At 37.2% G+C, this 21,824-nt stretch overlaps 1 protein-coding gene across 1 annotated transcript in view; it reads left to right on the top strand.

The window, feature by feature from the left end:
- Positions 1 to 15,883, top strand: part of OSBPL11 (oxysterol binding protein like 11) — a 79,442-nt gene extending 63,559 nt beyond the window's left edge. The window contains 3 exon segments of the mRNA XM_033135598.1: positions 6,640 to 6,822; positions 10,006 to 10,159; positions 14,196 to 15,883. Of these exon segments, the coding sequence (XP_032991489.1) occupies positions 6,640 to 6,822; positions 10,006 to 10,159; positions 14,196 to 14,261 (403 nt within the window). The 3' untranslated portion in view covers positions 14,262 to 15,883.
- Positions 15,884 to 21,824: the final 5,941 nt, after the last annotated feature.

Below are 21,824 nucleotides of genomic sequence, written 5' to 3'. Positions count from 1 at the left end.
GTTTTTTTTGGTGTGGATTCTTTCAGGAATGAATGATTATGGGGAGTTGCCTCACAATGCTAGCCTTCATATGATTTCTCTGCAGTATGTTTTCTCTTGTTCATTTACGGTATGAATGATTAATCATGTTTTTCTCCAGTGTGAGTTCTCCCATGTCTATCAGTCAATAATGACTATAGGATTTTTCGAAATCATTATTATTTAGTATAAGGTTTCTCTCTGTGAACTTTTCTTGTGTTGGTTAAGAGATAAAATTCTCTTTAATTAAGGATATCCCATATTCCATCTATATGGGTTATCACATGTTGAGCTAATGTTGAACCATGAGTGGAAATTTTTCCATATTCATTACAATTCAAAGTGTTCATTTCCCATATTAAATCTCTGCTACTGAGGGAAATAAGAGGCTTGTATTTGTACATATGAATTATCTGATACTCTTCTTCAGTGAAAACCTTAGTCCATATTTAGTACACATATTGTTACTTCTCTTGCATGTTCAGCATTTTCTTCTTTTGTAACAGCTCAACTATATAGCTATTCAGATTAAATTTTAAGTCTTAACTTTGTTTCAAACACTTGATATGAGTTACATTTATACAAATGTCTCTTTATAGAAACTCAGATTATAGTTTTTGAGCTCAGGTTAATGTTTTCCCCAAGTACAAACTACCCAAACCTTTTTCCTAAACCAATGCCTTTTCTGGTCTTAAATTATAATAATAAATACAAATTATAATAATTTACCATATTGCAAAGACTACCTGAACGTGGAGATCAGAATTCATCTCCCAAATCTCATCATTGCTATGACATTTAGCTAGTTCCTGGCTGCAAATAACCTGCATAGAAATTTTCTCCTGGTTTTTAAGTTCCTCTTCAGTACTTAGACTTGTGCCTTGCTGATATCCTCTTTCTTCCCTTCAGAGCTCTTCTTGCTCCAACAGGGAAACCATGTGTCTTTCAGAGCTGATGTCTTACAGAGACTAGAGTCCTGTCATTCTGCAGTGTCGTCTTCCTGTTTAAGTTTCTGTAATGCTCAGCAATCCTGTCTTCCTGTTGAAGTCCATAAGCACATTCTTGGGCTTCCTGTGACTGCGCTGTTAAGAACTCAGCTGTCCTCTGTCTCACTCTGTAGTCGCTGCTGGGGCAGGCAGAGCAGTGATCAAGCACAATGGAGACGTTCTGCAGAGCCTGAGGCCCATTTATGGCTGGATCTCCAAGGGCATCTTTGGCGAGTGGATCTGAGGCTGAGGGATTGGGATGCAGGACCCCAGTGGGAGAGAGGGTGGCCGATTCGGTAGTGCTTTTTTCTCCCTACATAGTCTTTCTATTCGAAAATTGTTCCATTTAACTACTTTATAGCCACAGTTTTCTTGAGACAGAATCTATTTTAAGACTTTTAGGGACTTTAAAAGGATAGGGCAGGTTCAGGCTTCATTTCATAACAGACTTATCATTCTCATCATATTATCTTTAGTGACTTTTTTGTTGACAAATTTGATCTGTATTCTGAAGGCAGTGGGGAGCCAATTAAAATTGCTTTTGAGCATGGAAGTGATATATTTAATTTATTTTGCTTATTTTTATCTTTTCTTTTACAATAATTTTAAACCCACTGAAGAGTTGTAAAATCTCGTATGTACCCTCTGCCTAAATTTACCAATTGTTTATATTTTGCTACATTAGATTTATCAAAATCTCTTTCTCTATATACATAAAGATTTTATTGTTGTTCTTATTTTTATTATTATTATTCCTGAAGCGTTTGAGATTTAATTTATCATGGCACTTTACCCAAAAATATTTTAGCTTGAATTTCCAAAGAACAAGAAAATTCTCATATAATCACAGAACAGTTGTCAAATTCAGGAAACTGAACATTGAGATAACATTATTATCTAATGTACAACCCATATTAAATTTTTGTCAGTTGTTCCAACAATTGGCAGTGTTTTTTCTCCTGACCCAGGGTCATACATTACATTTTATTGTTATATCCCTTTAGTCTCCTTTAAGCTGCAATATTCCTTCAGCCTTTGTCACTTATGACATTGACATTTTTTAAAAATGCAGGCCAATTTTATAGAATGCTCCTCAGTTTAGTTTTATCCGATTTTCTTTGAATTAGGTTCAGATTATATATATATGACAGGAATACAATTTAAGCAACGTTGTATCTGGAAGTGGCATGTTTTAAATCTGTATTTTAAAAAAAGATCAGTCTGGTAGCAGGCGAAGATTGGATTGGGGGAGCGGCGACGTGGTGAGGGAAGATTAGAAGTTGGGAGACCAGTTAGGGATTCAGAAATGACAGACCTTCAAGAAATAATCGACTGGATATGGAGGAAATATAAGATAACTTTGGATCATGTCCTTATTATCTACTGCTGGTAATAAACCTCTCTAAAGTTTAGTGCTTAAAACAGCAATTTATTATCATAATTCTGTGGATTGATTCAGTTCAGCCAAGTGATTCTCACATGGCATCTTTCACATGTTTGTAGTTGGGTTTTGACTGGGGCTTCAGTCATCTAAAGGCATGACCCAGCTGAATATCCAAGGTAGCCACTCACCTGAGGCAGCAGATCTGGTTGTTGACCAGGAGCTCAGCAGGGTCTGTCAGCAGAGGGCCTACACGTAGCTTTCCCACGTGGCAGAGAGTCTCCCATCTTGGCAGCTGGGATCTCAAGAGAGAGCACCCAAAAGCAAACATTCTAAAAGGCTTACTGGCTTTTGATACATGGTTTTAATATTTTGACTTTTTTAAAGGTTCCTAGAAATTTCAGATAGACATCCTCATTTTTGTTAGGGATCAGTCATTATTTTTTACCGTATTACTTCTTTGCATTTCTTACTTAAATAAGCTTCATTTCTCCCTTCATACTCTTTACCTATCTACAGGCCATAGTCATTGGATCTTCTTCTTACTTGGAAGTATGACACTTTTCCTTAACATGGCCTCTCTCTCGCTCTCTCTCTCGCTCTCTCTCGCTCTGCCCTTTGCATTCACATACACACTCTTTTCATAACTCATGAGGGATACTTTTGGCTGACTCCAGAGCTTCCTCATTTTCTTCCATTCTCATCTCCCTTAAGACCAGTGGTTTCACCTAATTTTTCATTTAAAAGATTCATATTAGAAACAGACTTCCCTATTTTGACATCTTTTCTTCTTTGATTTTATAGAATACTATAATTAAGCCTTCTTTCATGCCTTTATTAATGGCCATGCCTCACGCCTCAGACATAGCCTGGTTTTTTGCTGCTATCTGCAATCAGAACAGACACATTATCTGCCATCTGCATTTGTTATAAATATATTCTACTGGTCTTCCCTTACTCCCTCATTTTCCACAACTGTCTCTGATGCAGCCAAGCAGCCTACTTAACTATTCCTGATGCCCTTGTCCATCCTCCTGATGCCATTTTCCACACTCTCTTTAGGATGATGATTTTATATATACGTATATATGTATATGTTCAATGTCATTAAGATTATGTTAACTATCTGCTAGGTGACATACTTTTCTGCATACTGGAGATACAGAGAAGGAAAAAGCCTATCTCTGCCTTCAAGAAGCTTTTAGTCTAGTATTAGACTCCAGGACCCTATCTTTGAAAAGCATATGTAAGGCTTTTAGGAAAAACTCATATATAATAGACAGTTAAAGTCTGTTATTATAATAACCATAATTATGGAAAAGGACAATAATACTGCAAAGCTGGGATTAGAAAATTGCTGTACCTGAAAATAAAATTTAATTCTGACTCTTCTGTTAAAGTAAAAAAAGAAACATGATGCTCAACATACTTCTCATTATAAAGGAAGCCTATCATTTTTTAAAGAGAGATGAACTATTTCCCTGGTATTAAATTCTAAAGGGATTTGTTGCAAGTATCCTTATATAGTGGCATCGAGTAACAGAATAGCGTCTTTAGTAGTTCTGCATAAAATATAATTATCCTTCATGTGTGTATTTCATATGTATACATCAGTAAAATCCAAAATTAAAGTCTTAACTTTCAGTCAATAAAAGCTTTCTATATGAAGCCAAGTTAATATAGCCAATGATTCTGGTATTCCAAATAGCAGTAGAGACAGCGTCTAGACAATCTAAAAAGCCAACTTGATGGTCAAGTTTTTAGAAAGTGAGAGAGCACGTGCCTTATCAGTTATCCTCACATTAAAGATGCGTAGGATGACAACTTAAGATCTCGCTCTTTGGCAGGTGTCTGAAGGTCAACATATTCTGTCATTGATGGACACCAGATCTAGATGTACATGCTTTAGATACTTAGGTATTCATTTACTTATTATCTACTGTACTACCACTTTTCTGCTACAGTAACAGAGCTAAGTAGTTATGACAGAGACAGCCTGGTCCACGAATACTAAGATACTTACAAGGTCAGACAATTAAGATCGCAAACTCATCCTAAAAAAAAGTGCTACATACCTCATTGCTGAATATCACTGCGGTCACCTTCGAAGTACTCCCTTTGGGAAGCTATGCACCAATGCCAGTGCCTAGTCCACCCTTCAAAGCAATTTTGGGACTCTTTTTCTGGAGTGATCATCAGAGCTGTGGTCGTATTACCCTTGATGTCCTGAATGTCATCAAAATGTCTTCCTTTCAATATTTCCTTTATCTTTGGGTAAAGAAAGAAGTCATTGGGAGCCAGATCAGGTGAGTAGGGAGGGTGTTCCAATACAGTTATTTGTTTACTGGCTAAAAACTCTCTCACAGACAGTGCCATGTGAGCTGGTGCATTGTCGTGATGCAAGGGCCATGAATTGTTGGCAGAAAGTTCACGTGGTCTAACTTTTTCATGCAGCTTTTTCAGCACTTCCAAATAATAAACTTGGTTAATTGTCCAGTTGGTACAAATTCATAATGAATAATCCCTCTGATATCAAAAAAGGTTAGCAACATTGTTGCAACAAGTCCCGAATTGTTATAAGCAAGTGAGGTGAGGCCGTTCCTCCTGGTGTTCTTTTTGCAAGAACACTCATGGCCTACCTCTAGCATGTGTGGTTCTTGTTCCCTGTGCCTGTTCTCTTCATGTGGCTCTTGCACTACGTGTAGATGCGCTAAGCGGCGAGGCCCTATGTAACCCAGCTGAAAGGCTTGTGAAGGAGATAAATGATAACTTGAGAGATTGTGCTGTGGCAATAAAAGGGAGATCAAGTGAGGCATGAATTATTGTTCCTCAGTTCTTAGAATATAATTCCGGGTATGTGGATGGAAAAGGGGATTGAGAAGTGTTCAGTGTCATCTCTTCATATCCTGTTTGGTTAGAGATAAATTTTCAAGGACAGGAACAATGTTATCAAGTGGAATCAGAGAGGAAAACTGGATATCACAAACATTCAGTCAGGCAGAAACCCTTAGCAGTGCGATTCATTAAGATTTCAGATGCTTTGAAGTATAACCCAGAGTTCCCACTCCAGCTCTAATCAGTGCGACTTGTAGTCACGATGTTCTTTGTGTCCACTGAGCTACAATTATGCCTAACTTTTGATTTTTGATGAATGTTTGATTTGCTCTTGGATTCCAAATCCTTACACACCTTGATACTTAAGATCTGGTTCGTAGATCATTTGCTTATTGGCTCCTATGCCTCTGCCTTGAACTCGGAGTTTGTAAACCGTTGACTTCTGATTAAAAACTATGGACTCCCTAAATTTAACTATGTCCTTCTGATACCCAGACCCTTGACTTATACCTGAAAAATGCTACTTAGGATTCATGAGCTGTTGCTTCTGGGCTTTGGTCCTTTGGATTCCCTTGTGAATCCAGATAAACCATAATCTCGGACACACTAATTAGACCCTAACCTTTACCCACTATTCTCTGAGTTCTGAGCATCTGTCTAATCTGACCCTGCTATGTCCTTCAGTGAACATAAAATACCTCATTAAAAATAATTAGACCTGTTCCTTTTCCAGCCTTCATTTGAGCTGCATCCTATCTGTTGATAAACCAGCCAGATAAGTCTTCATTAAACTTTCAACAACAGTAGTGTTTGAGTTCTCTCTGAATTCTGTGCTGGTAATGATTTTTATATACCAGTGCTCTTTTAATTTTTCTATTTTGTCAAGAGTTTTTAAATTTTTAATGTATCTTTTCTATTTACCTCTTACTGGTTTGTCTGATTTTTATATTTAATTTACAGTTAGGCTTATGTGATTTTATACAGAATTGATATACCCAGAACTTCAAATATAAGGACTCTGAACTTTTAAATAAATAGAACTAGTTTTTTAAAATGTTAAATAGATTGTAATATTATAACGTTTTTCAACTGTGATAGAAATGTTAATATTTTTCATGTTCCTATTTAATTTTAATATTATAATAGCTTTGTAGCAAGCATTTTAAAGATCACACTGTGTGATTATTTGTGTTAACTAAGTCTCTACTTTGATTCCCAGTGTCCTCTTTAAAGATTAAACTTGATGTTATTTGCAAAAATTATCTAGGAAGCTAACGTAGATTTAGTCTGACTTTGGCACTGACAACTGTATAACTAATTTAAGCCATTCACAAAGTATGTTCTTGGATTTCAGAATCTTAAGAAACAAACCCAATATCACTTATTAGAACGTATCTTTTTTTTCCTGCCTGCTTCTAGGGTTACAGGAGAAGTAAAGCACAACCTTACGAACACTGTGGTCTGCAGGGTGCAGGGGGAATGGAATAGTGTTCTTGAGTTCACTTACAGCAATGGAGAGACAAAGAATGTGGACTTGACTAAATTGTCAGTGACAAAGAAAAGAGTAAGACCTCTGGAGAAGCAGGACCCATTCGAATCCAGGTATGTCATCGTCGTGCATCCATCCAACAAAGAGTCAGAAGCTCTGGATCTTAACCTAAGCCTTTTCACTAACTTGCAATCTTGGGCAAGTCACTTCACCAATTTATATCAGCTTCCTCATCTGTAAATTAAAAGTATCTGGTCTTATCTGATGCTCTCAAACTCTCTTACCAGTTACAACATCATATGACACACAGTCATATTTTAGTAAAAACCAAACATTTATAAACTGGGCAAAAATATTAACATTTAATAAAGGATTACTATCCTTATCATAGAAACTCTTAACATTATTAACATTTTTATTTGCCCAATAGAAAAGTGGGCAAAGGACATAACGAGGTAGTGCACAAAAATAGGAAGAAAAGAATACCCATTAAGAAAATGAAAAAAATGTTCAGTGTAATTAGTATTCAAAGAAATATAAATTAATAAGACAAACAGTTTTAAAAATAATACCTCTTCTGGGAAACAGTATGAACAAATAGGTATTTTCATACGTCTGGTTAGAAGGTAAATTAGGCCTTTGAAAGTAAGTGCAGTGGATGTGTATGTGTTAATAAGTCAAGTACAGTGGTTATCTGGAGGAAAAGCACTAGTGCAGTTGTTTGAGTTACAAGCAAATTACTCTAGTGTTTCATGAAACACCATTTTTATTAATAGTATGGTTGGCAAACCAGCCATTCTAATTTCGATATTAGATTTTTCTTTTTTTTTTTTTAAGATTTTATTGGGGAAGGGGAATAGGACTTTATTGGGGAACAGTGTGTATTTCCAGGACTTTTTTCCAAGTCAAGTGGTTGTCCTTTCAATCTTAGTTGTGGAGGGTGCCGTTCAGCTTCAAGTTGTTGTCCTTTCAGTCTTAGTTGTGGAGGGCGCAGCTCAGCTCCAGGTCCAGTTGCCGTTGCTAGTTGCAGGGGGCGCAGCCCACCATCCCTTGGAACCGGCAACCTTGTGGTTGAGAGGATGAGGTCCAACAAACTGAGCCATCTGGGAGCTCAGCGGCAGCTCAGCTCAAGGTGCTGTGTTCAATCTTAGTTGCAGGGGGCGCTGCCCACCATCCCTTGCGGGACTTGAGGAGTTGAACTGGCAACCTTGTGGTTGAGAGCCCACTGGCCCATTGAGAGCTCACTGGCCCATGTGGGAATCGAACCGGCAGCCTTTGGAGTTAGGAGCATGGAGCTCCAACCGCCTGAGCCACCGGGCCGGCCCCTAGATTTTTCTTGTAAATGAATGACATGAACATGGCACTTTAAGGAAAACAATTGACAGTAATTTCTGCTAATAGTAAAATTTAAATGGAAACAACCTAAGTATCCGTTGACAGACAAATAGATAAGGAAGTTGTGGTATATCTGTATGTACACACACAATGGAATATTATTCAGCCATAAAAAAGAATGAAATCTTGCTATTTGCAGCAACAGGGATGGCCTCGATGGCATTATGCTAAGTGAACTAAGTCAGACAGAGAAAGACAAATACTGGATGATCTCACTTATATGTGGAAATCTTAAACCCAAGCCGATAGATACAGAAAACAAGTTGGTGGTGCCAGAGGTGGGCATGGGGGGGGGGAAATGGGTGCAGTGGGCCAAAAGATAGGAACTTGCACTTATAAAATAAATGTGTCATTGGGATGTAATAATGTCTGTTAGGAAGAGATCTTAAAAGTCCTCATCACCAGAAAATAAAATTTTTACCCATGCATATCAATTCTGCAATATCATTGATCAATTGAAACATGATCTTCCAGATGTTGACATATTTTATTATAAAATATTTTAAAAGCACATTCATTAGTAACACCACCAATTTCATCAGAAAATTCTTTGCTTGGAAAGCTCATTATGACAGATACAATTTTGTATCTATGTGTGGTGATGGATGTTAACTAGACTTACTGTGATCATTTGGCAATATACATATACAAATATTGAAACATTATGTTGTGCACCTAAAACTAATATAGTGTTATATGTCAGTTTACTTCAATTTCAAAAAAATTCATCCAGAAAAAGATCAGATTTGTGGTTACCAGTGGCAGGGGTACGGAGTGAAGGAATTGGATGAAGTTGGACAAAAGGTACAAACTTTCAATTATAAGATAAGTACTGGGATGTAATGTACTACATAATGACTGTAGCTAACCCTGCTGTATGGTGTATTTTGAAAGTTGTTAAGAGAGTATATCCTAAAAGTTCTCATCACAAGGAAAAAACATTTTTTTAATTTAGTTTTTTGTATCTATATGAGATATTGGAGGTTAATTAAACTTAATGATAATTATTTCACAGCGTAAGTCAAGTCTTTATGCTGCACACTTGAAACATACACAGTGCTATATATGTCAGTGAAACTGGAAAAAAATTTAAGCTTCAAGGCTTCAAGTTATAGTGTTTTTCTCAGTAACAGATATTAATTTTGATGAGATGAGATTATCAATGTATTCTTTTATGGATTATGATTTTGGTGTTGCATCTAAGAAAATCTTTGCCTAATGCAAAGTCTCAAAGATTTTCTCCTGTATCTTCTAAAATTTTTATTGTGAGGTGAAGGTCTAAGGTCATCTTTTTGCATATGGATATCCAGTTGTCTCAGTACCATTTGTTGAACAGACTACATCCTACTTTCCCCAAAGAATTGTTCTGGCAGTTTTTTGCTTCGAGTTTGTTGAGCTTCCCCCTCCCTATAGAGTTGTTTCCCTACTCTAGGGGATTGCTGTCCTGTTCTACCTTTTGCTCGGTATCTGAAAATCATTGTTTCATTATATTTTGTCTGGCTTCGTAGTTGATTAAAGGCAAGAGGGTAAATCTGGTACTCTTATTTCATCATGTCCAAAAGCAGAAGTGGTCTCTTTTGTATTTTAGCTTTTAAAAAAAATTTTTTAGTATCTTTTAAAATCTTTTTGCTTAGTATTTCCTAAGTCTCTTAAAAATAAAAATCTTGGTTTTATAACTTGAAAATATAAATTATTTTTAATTGAAAAAGCAGAAGCAGTAGCATGTTGGACATTGACATCAGTAACATAGTATCTGTTCTTGTAACTCATAGGCATGAAACTATAGATCTGATTTAGGAAGTGTAATTTTTTTAAAATTACTGTTAATTTTGAGGGTATGAGTTCTATTTAATTATCTTTTTTGAAGAATGTTTGTAAAATGTATGGTTTTCTGATTTCAGGCGATTGTGGAAAGATGTGACAGACTCTCTGAGGGAATCGGAAATTGATCAGGCCACAGAGCATAAAAGGACACTGGAAGAACGCCAGAGGACCGAAGAAAGGCATCGTATTGAAGCAGGCACACCCTGGAAAACCAAATATTTTATAAAAGAGGTATGTCCTACCTGTCTTCAGACCAAAACGCATTATCTACTTAGAACGTTAGCTTACCAGGCTTTCTTGAATTGTTATCACTTATACATTTCCATTTCTAAAAATACTCTAGCTTAACCTTGAGCTTTTTTGTGAGCTTTTCACAATTTGTCAAAGTAAAATTGCTAACCATTAGTTCAAATGAAATAGATTTGGGGATTTAATTGGCCACAAATGAAAATGCCAACAAAATCTTCTATCATAACAATAGAATATGCAGTTTATAATTTTACTGCCTTTTGTACCACACTGAAATTCTGTGTTTGCTTCCAGAGACCACAGTTTAAGAGAGACATAAGAAATGTAATTGGCTACACAAAGGACAGTCGACTAGAATCTTTGTAACAGTTAAGGAAAAAAGAATGAAGTGGGTGAAGAGGGTGGTTAGCCAGAAGAACAGAAAACAGGAGACATTTATTGTGAAGAGGGTGTTTAGCCGGAAGACAGAAAACAGGAGCCATTTATTGTATCTTTCTTCAAATATATATAGGCCGATCACACAGAACTTTATTTATTTTTATAAATTTTATTGGGGAATATTTTTGGGGGGCGGTGTGTTTCTCCAGGGCCCATCAGCTCCAAGTTGTAGTCCTTCAGTCTAGTTATGGAGGGTTGCACCTCTGCTCCAAGTCTAGTCGCTGTTTTCAATCTTTAGTTGCAGGGGGCGCAGCCCACCATCCCATGCGGGAATTGAACTGGCAACTTTGTTGAGAGCTCACGCTCTAACCAACTGAGCCATCCGGCTGCAACCACACAGAACTTTTTTATCAGTTCTAATAGTGGACTGAGCTAAGCCAAAACTACCAGGAAGCACATTTTGAGTTTAATATAAGAAAGCATTGTATGACAATAAAAAATATCCAGTAATAACAGCACATTTTATAGTAATGTGTTCCCCGTTGCTATCTAAGAGACTATGGCTTATGTAGAAGAGTTTAATGCACTGGTTTTGCAGTTGGGCTAAATTATTTCTGAAGTCTTCTAAATGTAAAGATTTCGTTTTGTTTCATTTTGTTTATTATTTTCTGGTAGAACTCAGAAAGGTGAATAATGAACCAGATCTGATACCAAGAAAAGTTTTCTTGTCTATAGCCAAGTCTAAGGAAACCCATTGAATTTTAATATTGGTCCATCAGGATGGAATTTGGTAAAAGCAATTTGAATGGGATTTTTACATAATTATTGCTCTTAAAATCCCATAGTTATAGTAGTTTCATTACTTTTTTTTTAATCCTTAGTTATCTAATATAAATTACCAACTGTTTTCATCGATAAAATAAGGGAAAGTACTTCATATCTCTGCATTCTTATATGAAGAATGTAAATTTTTAAATTACTATTCAAAATTATAGTCTGGTAACCTTGGATTTTTTTTCATTTCAAGCTCATTGAGAAAGCAAACGTACCAGAAGTAGATTCTCAAGAGGAAAGTTTCTAAGGGAGGGCTTCTGTGAAAATGAACTCTGAGGGCTGAAAAAAGTGAGCTATAATGGGTAAAAGATGCAACCAAAGGGATTTTAACTGATAGGCACCCTGATTCTTGCTGCTAACATGACATATAAACTTGCTACTTCTCATTTATTCCTTATTTGATAGATATTATTAAAAGCCACTTAATTTTTTTTATCACACTTTGTGATGTTGGATAGACAAATGCAGAACATGATGGCAAGGTATGGTGATTATCCAATAAAATAGTGAATTTCTTTTGACCCAGATGGTCTTAAGTAACCACCTGATAGAACAGTAGATTGGAGATGCTGACTCAGATTCGGGCCCCTTTGGGTGGTAAGATGAAGCAGGGCTCCCCACATGGTATGCCATGGCAGTGGTACAGCACATGGGTTAGATTGTGTCATATAGTAATTCCCCAAGCCCATGGGACAACCAGGTGACATCCTGTATGCCACTGGACCACGACATGTGCCATCACATCTGAGAAGCACTGGGGAGTACCAGTGATGGCAACTAGCCCAAGCTGGTTGGTGCCATAAGGTTCCTAACAAATTTGGAGCTGTTCCCATTGTGTATGGCTCTTTGCTAAGAAGTCATATGTTACTGAAAAGTCCATTTTTGTCTCCCTTGTGTAGTCCTAAGCAGAGTGCTAGGTACTTAGTAGATGTTTTTTAAATATTGTTATGAGTAACAAGGGCTTTTGCACTTTTATTATTGCTCTCAGACCGATTACAGACCAGTTAGGAGTTGACCTTAGTTAGATGGAAGAATAAAGAATAGAGTCATTTGGATAGAGTAACCAGAGAAAGCACAGATGAACTTAAACTGTTTCTAGTACCATTTAATTATACCCATCTTCTTTTTCTGACTATTTCTCACTGACATTTAATGTGTTAGGTCTTCCATTTCTTCCCTTTTGTTATTATACATGTCCACCAGGATCTATTGGTTATATACTCTTAAATGAGTGTTTAAAATTTCTTAAGTTGTATATAAATGCAAGCAGGAAAGCCTTTATAATATAGCAGACCGTATTGGAGTCAGATGTGCTAAGTTTGAGGGCCAGCTCTTACCTTAGATAGTTTATTTACCACTTCTAGCCTCAGTTTCCTCATCTGTAAAATGTGGGTAAATATATGGAAGGTGCACTGAGAAGAACTCTCCTCTTTCCTTGGTGAAGTTGGGCAATTCATTTCACTTCTCAGATCTTAGTTTCTTCATCTGTAAAATGAGATGGATGGTCAGATGGCATGTCTTAACTTCTAAACCTAGCATTCTATAATCTGGTTAGGTAACATCTTTTTCAAAGAACAGTATAGGTGTTGAAAATTATCAACCAGGTGATTTAATATAATAAACAATGTGATGGCTGCTGTTGTTAAAGAAAAATTATTCTGACACGTACTAAAAACGGCAAGGAAGACTTTATTGAAGACTATTGCAATAGAGGAGAGAGATTGAACTCAACTCTGAATATGGGGACAAATGGGACTTTATAGCCAATGGGCAGGGTGAGGGAGTAGATGGAAAATTACTAAAAGGGAACTTGGTTAGGTATAAGGATGGCGGGAGGTGGGAGAAGCACTTGGTTAGATACGAAGGGTGGGAGAAGAGGAGTTTAATTGGATATTAAGAATGAGGGGATTCTTGATAAACTGGTTTGTCAGGATTTTTGCTAAAACTGGGCTCACAGGCTAAAAGGAGGCTTAGTCAAGAAGAGAGACTCAAAGGAGTCTGAGTAAAGTTTGGTCAAGGAGAGAGTCCTTGTTACTATGAGCCAAGTAATTGCTGGCCTTAAATCATTTTTGGAACAAGGTAGGATAAATATATTAAAATATTTTTTAAAAATAGAAATAAATTGAAGGAGCTGTACGGGTTGAGGACAGAGGCTCAGATCTACCTGACTTTGCCTGTCCCACTGACACTGAACTCCCAGTTTTAGCTACCGTGACCTCAACTCTGCCAAGCTCCCACCCCAGTATGCTGCTTGATGCAGTTGCTGCAGCTCTTTTCCTCACTTGGTCTCCTGCGGTCTTTAGTTCATTCTCTGACTCTAACTTCATCTCCTTGTGGTAACCTTCTATTCATAGGAACCAGGGGAAGCCAATGGGGTAGAGTCAGGAAAGAACTAGAAAACGACACTGAGATACTGGAGGTGCCACTTGAGATGGAAAGAACAGGTAGTCCCTTCCTGACCATTTCCTTTGCTGCTTCTGCTGTGTGTCAATCTGTGGGTGAGGCTCAATCTGCAGCATTTTAGCAAAACTGGCAGAATTGCTACAAGTGAATTCTGCAAAATCATAGGTTCATGGGGGCACAAACTCGGTCCTCCCACACCAGAACTTCTCACCTAATGCCAGCTAAACCACAGGCGTTGTTTGATGTCTTAATTAAGCACAGAGATTTTTTTTCTTTACAAAAACTCTTGTCTTTCAATGTGAGAATAGAATTCCTTTTCAATGAAGGCATTGCTTCTAGTTTTGGTTACTGACTCTGAAAATACTACAAGAATGGTTACTTAATTTCTTCTACTTGTTTTCAGGGAGATGGCTGGGTTTATCACAAACCCCTTTGGAAAATAATTCCAACAACACAACCAGCAGAGTGATACACACTATCTAAGACTGGACCAAATGAAATTCTTCTCTGTTTACCCTGAACCCTCCCAGAACGGAGTTATTGCACTGAGTGACCTGCTTCCTGATTGCAGACTGAAACTAGCTAAACACGAATGTACCTATTAGGGCACCACAGGACTGCAGCGAGACCAAAGTGTTGAAGAAGCACTATGGACCTCTCACCAACCTATTCATGTGATGTGAGCAATATCATCTGAAAACCTTTCACCTGACTTGTTAGATGATTAATCTTTTATCCAGTTCCTGCTCCTAACGCTAAATTTGAATCCCTTATTTTTTCATCGGGGCAGCAGATACACACAACAGTGAGAACTCAAATGATTTTGATTTCTTTATAGTGAAAAGTGAAGTCTGTTTCAGAGTCTGTGCTTTGCTTTCTGTCAGTAACTGAAGTATTCACTGCTCTTACAAACAAACCAACAGGAGGAGGAACACAGCCCAGAAGTGGACTCAGCCATTGTGCCTGAAATCAGTGATTAAAAAAAAAAAAAAAAATCAACCGGTTGTAGTAACAAGGCATTCTGTTCCTTCCAAGAAACTGTGTGCCTGTGTCTGAGGACCTTATCCATTATCCACCTCTGTTGGAACTCTCTTTTAAAAAGTATATTTATAAATTGATTCGAATTATAACCATGGAGAATTTTTTCTTCTGAGCATTTTAATATACTTGAAAACAAGATTGACTTGAAAAATTTCAGAACATTTTTCAGTACCTAGTTTTATTAAATACTACAGTTGAGAGACAATTTTTTAAAATGTGTTCATGTCAATATGATGAGATTTTGGCCTTTCTCAAGAACTGAGGCATTAAAGAACATAGCAAATATTAAAGAATAAAAACTGTTAGTTTTTTCCTTACCTTTTTTTCACTTGTAGGGTAATATCCAGTATTATGTGTTATCCCTCTGGATAAGTATGCTTATCTTACCTCTGTTCACTCAAAATTTAAAACAACTTCATCTTTCTCAGTAATTCAGAAGTTATATACATGACTGAGAGTGTGTACAGTATGGTTTTTTCTTTTCAAGGAAACTCAAATGCTGAAGAAAGAGTATGAGATAAAAAGATACCAGGAAGTTGTATTCAGGTACAAATCTTTTTTAAATAAGTATTTTATTGATGTTGAAGAAGTTCTGGCAACTAAAAGAATAGTGCTAATTATGGCTTTCATTATTCATTCAAGTATTTATTGAGCACCTACTTCCGGTGCTCAACACTTGTTACTACAAGCTACCTTAATTTTCCAAGAGTGGTGCCTTATTCTGTTTCTTCTGATGTTGTCTTCCAATCAGTGTGTATAACATACCTGTTATTCATCAGCCATTGCAGGTGGCTATATCGGTTACGTCATCATAAGAAATTTAAACTTTGTGCTCTGATAAAATGTGTTTTATTAAAGGGGTTAATAGGACGAAAACAGCAAAACAATTTCTTCAACAAATTGTAAATTATAAAAACATAATTGGTTTATGTACAACTATTTTAATGATTCTCTTGTTCATTTTTGCTGTGAAATGCACTGAAAAATATCTCAAAGTGAGTAATAGTTCATGTGTTGGGAAGATTGAAAAATAATAAAACTAGAGGACAATGATGCCTTTGTCTTTTTTATGAATGGAGAAAAATAGAAAGTTTCTATTTTAGTGGAGTTCTTGTCCTGTTCATTTGAGAGAGGCATTTGTTTTCTCTTTAAACACTTATCTTTAGGAATCTCTTAAAGAGAGTAATGAATAAATTTAATAAGTTTAAAAATTCTTATGAAAAATAATACATTTATGAGTAATTGAAATCTCCTTCATGATTGGATTGAAGTCTTTGACAGGAGTGAAATGCTGCTACTTTAGGGTAATTGTTTTACCTTGTCCCTCTCTTCTTGACCTCCCACTTCTCTCCTAGAAACAGGACCCAGAGAGTGAGGAAGGAGAATATGTACTTCCAGAAGCTGCAGTTTATCCACTTGACAAGAGCTAGAGGCCTTTTCTGTTTTGTTTTTTTATCTACACCTTGTTAATATTTGGCCTAGAAATGAGTCTTTGTAGCAATTACAACATATTTCTGTCTCTTTCTTTTGGGACAAAGTTTTAAAAGTACACTTTCCATCTGGTAACTAGGAATTGTGTATTAAGAAGTTCAAGACTAGAAGTGACAAAAGGAGAATGTTCTGGCCACCTATTTGGGCTTTTATTTGTTCACCATGTTGATACTACCCTATACCTTCTGTCAGATGTGTGGTTAGGCTCCATAGTCATGTTCCAAATAGTTGCATTTTGAATCGTTTTATAAGCCCCAAAAGGTAATTTTAGATTGCGTATTGGGTGAGATATGGCATCTACGTATTCGTTCACTGAACTCTGTAAGCTGTGACCAACATCACCTCTAATGCCTACTTTTCACCAAAAATGATAACAAGAAGAAAAACAATGAAAGTATTGACTCTCTCATTCCATAATTCTAGTACTTATACGTTATTCTCATTATAAATATCTGGTTCTTGATGAAACAGCCTCTACAGATGAATTTTTTTTTCTTTTTTTTTTCTTTTTATTGGGGAAGGGGAACAGGACTTTATTGGGGAACAGTGTGTACTTCCAGGCCTTTTTTCCAAGTCAAGTTGTTGTCCTTTCAATCTTAGTTGTGGAGGGCGCAGCTCAGCTCCAGGTCCAGTTGCCGTTCCTAGTTGCAGGGGGCACAGCCCACCATCCCTTGCAGGATTTGAACCGGCAACCTCGTGGTTGAGAGGATGCGCTCCAACCAACTGAGCCATCCAGGAGCTCAGCGGCAGCTCAGCTCAACGTGCCGTGTTCAATTTTTAGTTGCAGGGGGTGCTGCCCACCATCCCTTGCGGGAGACGAGGAATTGAACTGGCAACCTTGTGGTTGAGAGCCCGCACTCTAACCAACTGAGCCATTCAGGAGGCAGCTCAGTTCAAGGTGCTGTGTTCAATCTTAGTTGCAGGGGGCGAAGCCCACCACCCCTTGTGGGAGTCGAGGAATCGAACTGGCAACCTTGTGGTTGAGAGCCCACTGGCCCACGTGGGAATTGAACCGGCAGCCTTCGGAGTTAGGAGCATGGAGCTCTAACCACCTGAGCCACCGGGCCGGCCCCAGATGAATTCTTAAAGGTTGTATTAATTAGGTAAGCCTGAAATTTTGTTAAAAATATTACCTTGAGATGAAGGCTAACTTCTATTGTTTGTTCCCTCAGAGAAAGGCAAATTGGGGTGATTACTCCAGAATCTACACTTTGGAGGGATTCTTTATAGCTACTCCCGTTACTAGAAGCTGAGTGGTGATTCACTAGAGATAGTAGGAAAGGGAAGAGAAGATAATCCTACCAGATGGGAATAAAAATAAAACAAAGCTCATAGACCTGAAAATGAGTTCTAATAAAACGTCTAATGAGTTTTCTAATAAAGCATAAAATCCTTATTTGGTGCAAAACCCAAGCTGCACAAGAAATTCTTACATATTACAAAATGTTTTCACTTGATTCTCATGACAACCCTGTGAGATTGGAAAGTCAGGGATGGGCTATTCAGACTTTAGAGGCAAAGAAATTATTGCTTAGAAAGTGTAGTGCTCACTTCAAGGCACTTAGTTACACCTTCATTCATTCAGCAAACATCTGTTAAGTATTCTCTGGAGCTGGCTGGTGCATTGGACTCTGATGTGGCAAATATTCTCCCTATCCTTACAGACTTGGACGAGGGAAGAAACTAAAAGCTAAATTCCTGAGAATGGGATGTTAACCAGGGCCAAGCTACTGGTCTCTCCAAACCCCAGAAAGGATCATGGTACCTAGATACTATGGAAGGCGCAGTTGAGCAATGAGTGGCAAACAAGAGGATTGGTTCAAAGTTTGCATAAGAAGCCCTGAACAACGCAACCAACTGAGAACCCTTGTGCTACTGTGCAAAGGACTCTGGAGAGATTGAACCAGAGAGGTTCCCAATTTAGGAACACACATAAATTGAGAAACTGAAAATGGGGGCAAGTCTTCATACTTAAAGCTAAGACGTTCTAGCCCCTTCCCCTATCCCATTCCTAAAGTGTTGGTGGTCAGGCTTATACCCTCAGGAAGGAGATTAAAAGATCCTTTTTGGGAGAACAATCTCCAGAAAACAGTCCTACAAATACATGTGGAGGGTCCAGCAGCAACCACAACAAATCTCAGCTGACAACCCTGTTAATTAGACTAAAGCCAAAGCAGCAACTCCCACCAAGTGTATATATAGATAATGCATTACATCTCATTTTAATAGCTAAGGATCAGCAGCCACTTGAGGAAAGTTTACAATATGAACAAAAAGATTAAAACAGTTTTGTAAGTTTTGACATGTCTATACCGATGAAACATCACCACAATCATGATAATGAAAATATTTATCATTCTCAAGAGTTTACTCTTGCCTCTGTAATCTCCCCTTCCAACATTTCCCCTCTCTCCACTCCTGTCCCATTTCCAGGGAACCTCTTGTAATGGTGTCCTGAGGCTGCTGTAACAATTACCACAAACTGAGTGCATTAAAACAACAGAAATGTATTCTCTCACAGGTCTATAGGCCCAAAGTCTGAAATCAAGATGCCAGCAGGTCCACACTCTATAGAAGCTCGAGGTGAGAATCCATGCTTTCCTTTTGCCAGCTTCTGGTATCTTCTTGGCATTTTTTGACTTGTGGCCAGTTACTCCAATCACTGCCTCTGTGGTTCTAGTGCCTCCTCTTCTCTGGGCCTTCTCTTTTTTAAATCTTCCTCTGCCTTTCTCTCATAAGAACACTTGACATTAGATTGTAAGGTCCACCTAGATAATCCAGGATGATTTCATTTCAAGATCTTTATCAAAAAATTGAAGAAGTAATACTTCCTAACTCATTTTATGAGGCCAACATTACCCTGTTAACAAAACCTGGTAAAGATAACACACACAAAAGAAAGTTACAGACCAATATCTCTGATGAATGCAGATGCAAAAATCCTAAACAAAATTCAAGCAAATCAAATACAGTAATACATTAAAAAGATTACCCATCACGACCAAGTGGGGTTCATCCCAGGGGCACAAGGATGGTTCAACATACACAAATCCATCAATGTGGTACATCACATAAAAGATAAAAATCGTATGATTATATCAATAGATGCAGAAAAAGCATTTGACAAGATACACATCCATTTATGATTAAAACAATAAAATGGATATAGAAGGAAAATAACATAATAAAGGTCATATATGACAAACCCTCCGCTAAAATAATTAATGGTAAAAACTGAAGACTTCTGCACTATGTTCAGGAACAAGACAGGGCTGTCGCCTATCACCACTTGTTATTCAACATAGTACTGGAAGTCTTCGCCAGAGCAATCAGGCAAGAGAAAGAAATAATATCCAAATTGGGAATGAAGAAGTTAAATTGTCACTTTTTACAGATGACATGAGTTTTTATATACAAAACCCTAAAGACTCCACCAAAAAGCTATTAGAAACAATAAATGAATACAGTAAAGTTGCTAGCTACAAAAATCAATGTACAAAAATCCATTGCATTCCTACCATGTTTCCCCAAAAATAAGACCCAGCCGGACAATCAGCTCTAATACGTCTTTTGGAACAAAAATTAATGTAAGACCCGGTCTTACTTTACTATAAGACCCGGTCTTATATAATTGTAATATAATATAATACCAGGTCTTATATTAACTTTTACTCCAAAAGACACATTAGAGCTGATTGTCCGGCTAGGTCTTATTTTCAGGGAAACACAGTATATACTAACAATTTCAGAAAAAGAAATTAAAAAAACAATTCCTTTTGCAATTGCAGCAAAAAGAATAAAATACCTTGGAATAAACTTAAGAATGGATGCAAAGGACCTATACACTGGAAACTAGAAGACATTTAAAAAAAAAAATTGAAGACGCAAAGAAATGAAAAGACATTACATGTTCATGGATTGGAAGAATCAACATAGTTACAATGGCCATATTACCTAAAGCAATTACAAATTTAATGCAATTCCTGTCAAAATCCCAATGGCATTTTGTTAAAGAAATAGAGCAAAAATCAGATTTTTATGGAATCACAAAAGACCCCACATAGCCAAAGCAATCCTCAGAAAAGAGAACAATGCTGGAGGTATCACACTCCCTGAGTTTAGCTTGTAGTATAGGGCAATAATAATCCAAACAGGATGGGATTGGCAGAAAAAACAGACACAGAGACCAATGGAACAATTGAAAACCCAAAAATAAACCCACGTGTATATGGGCAAATAAGTTTTGACAAAGGAGCCAAAAACATACAATGGAGAAAAGAAACCTGTTCAATAAATGGTGCTGGGAAAAATTGGAAAGCCACGTGTAAAAGAATGAAACTAGACTGCTATCTGTCACCATGTACCAAAATTAACTCAAAATCGATCAAAGACCTAAACATAAGACATGAAACAACTGCATAGAAGAAAACATAGGTACTAAGCTTATGGACTTTGGGTTCAAAGAGGATCTTACGAATTTGACTCCAAAGTCAAGCGAAGTATAAGCTACAATAAATGAATGGGACTATATCTAAAAAGCTCCTGCACAGCAAAAGAAACCATCAACAAAACAAAGAGGAACCAACCGAATGGGAGAAGATACTTGTAAACAACGTCAATGATAAGGGGCTAATATCCAAAATATATACGTAACTCATACAACTCAACAGCAACAACAACAACAACAATAAATCCAATTCAAAAATGGGCAGAGGATGTGAACAGACACTTCTCCCAAGAAGACATACAAATGGCCAACAGATATATGAAAAGATGCTCACTTTCGCTAGCTATGGGGAAATGCAAAACAAAACTTGTTTTGTTTATGATAGCCATTCTAACCTCACACCTGTTAGAATGGCTATCATAAACAAAACAAGTAACAAAAAGTGTTGGATGGATTGTGGAGAAAAAGAAACTCATATACTGCTGGTGGGACTGTAAATTGGTACAGCTGCTATGGAAAACAGTATGGCGGTTCCTCAAAAAATTAAGAATAGAATTACCATATGACCCAGCAATCCCTCTCCTGGGTATCTACCCCAAAAATCTGAAAACATCTGTAAAGATATATGTGCTCCAATGTGCATTGCAGCATTATTTACAGTGACCAAGACAAGTAAACAACCAAAGTGTCCTTCGATAGATGATTGGATAAAGAATGGAATAATACTCTGCCATAAGATGAAATTCTGCCATTTGCGACAACATGAATGGATCTTGATATTATTATGCTAAGCAAAATAAGTCAGAAAAAGTCAAGAACCATATGGTTTCACTCATATGTGGGATATAAAACTAAAAGCAACAAAGGAACAAGACAAACAAAAACTCATAGACACAGACAATAGTTTAGTGGTTACCAGAGGAAAAGGGCGGAGAGGGGGTGGTAGAAGAGGATAAAGGGGGGTCAATTATATGGTGATCGAAGAACTGACTGGATGGTGAACACACAATGTGATATATGGATGATGTATTATAGAAATGTACATTTGAAACC

The sequence above is a fragment of the Rhinolophus ferrumequinum genome, chromosome 2 (genome assembly GCF_004115265.2).
Source record: "Rhinolophus ferrumequinum isolate MPI-CBG mRhiFer1 chromosome 2, mRhiFer1_v1.p, whole genome shotgun sequence".
Taxonomy (NCBI): Eukaryota; Metazoa; Chordata; class Mammalia; order Chiroptera; family Rhinolophidae; genus Rhinolophus; species Rhinolophus ferrumequinum.
This window is presented reverse-complemented; position numbering and strand designations above follow the sequence as displayed.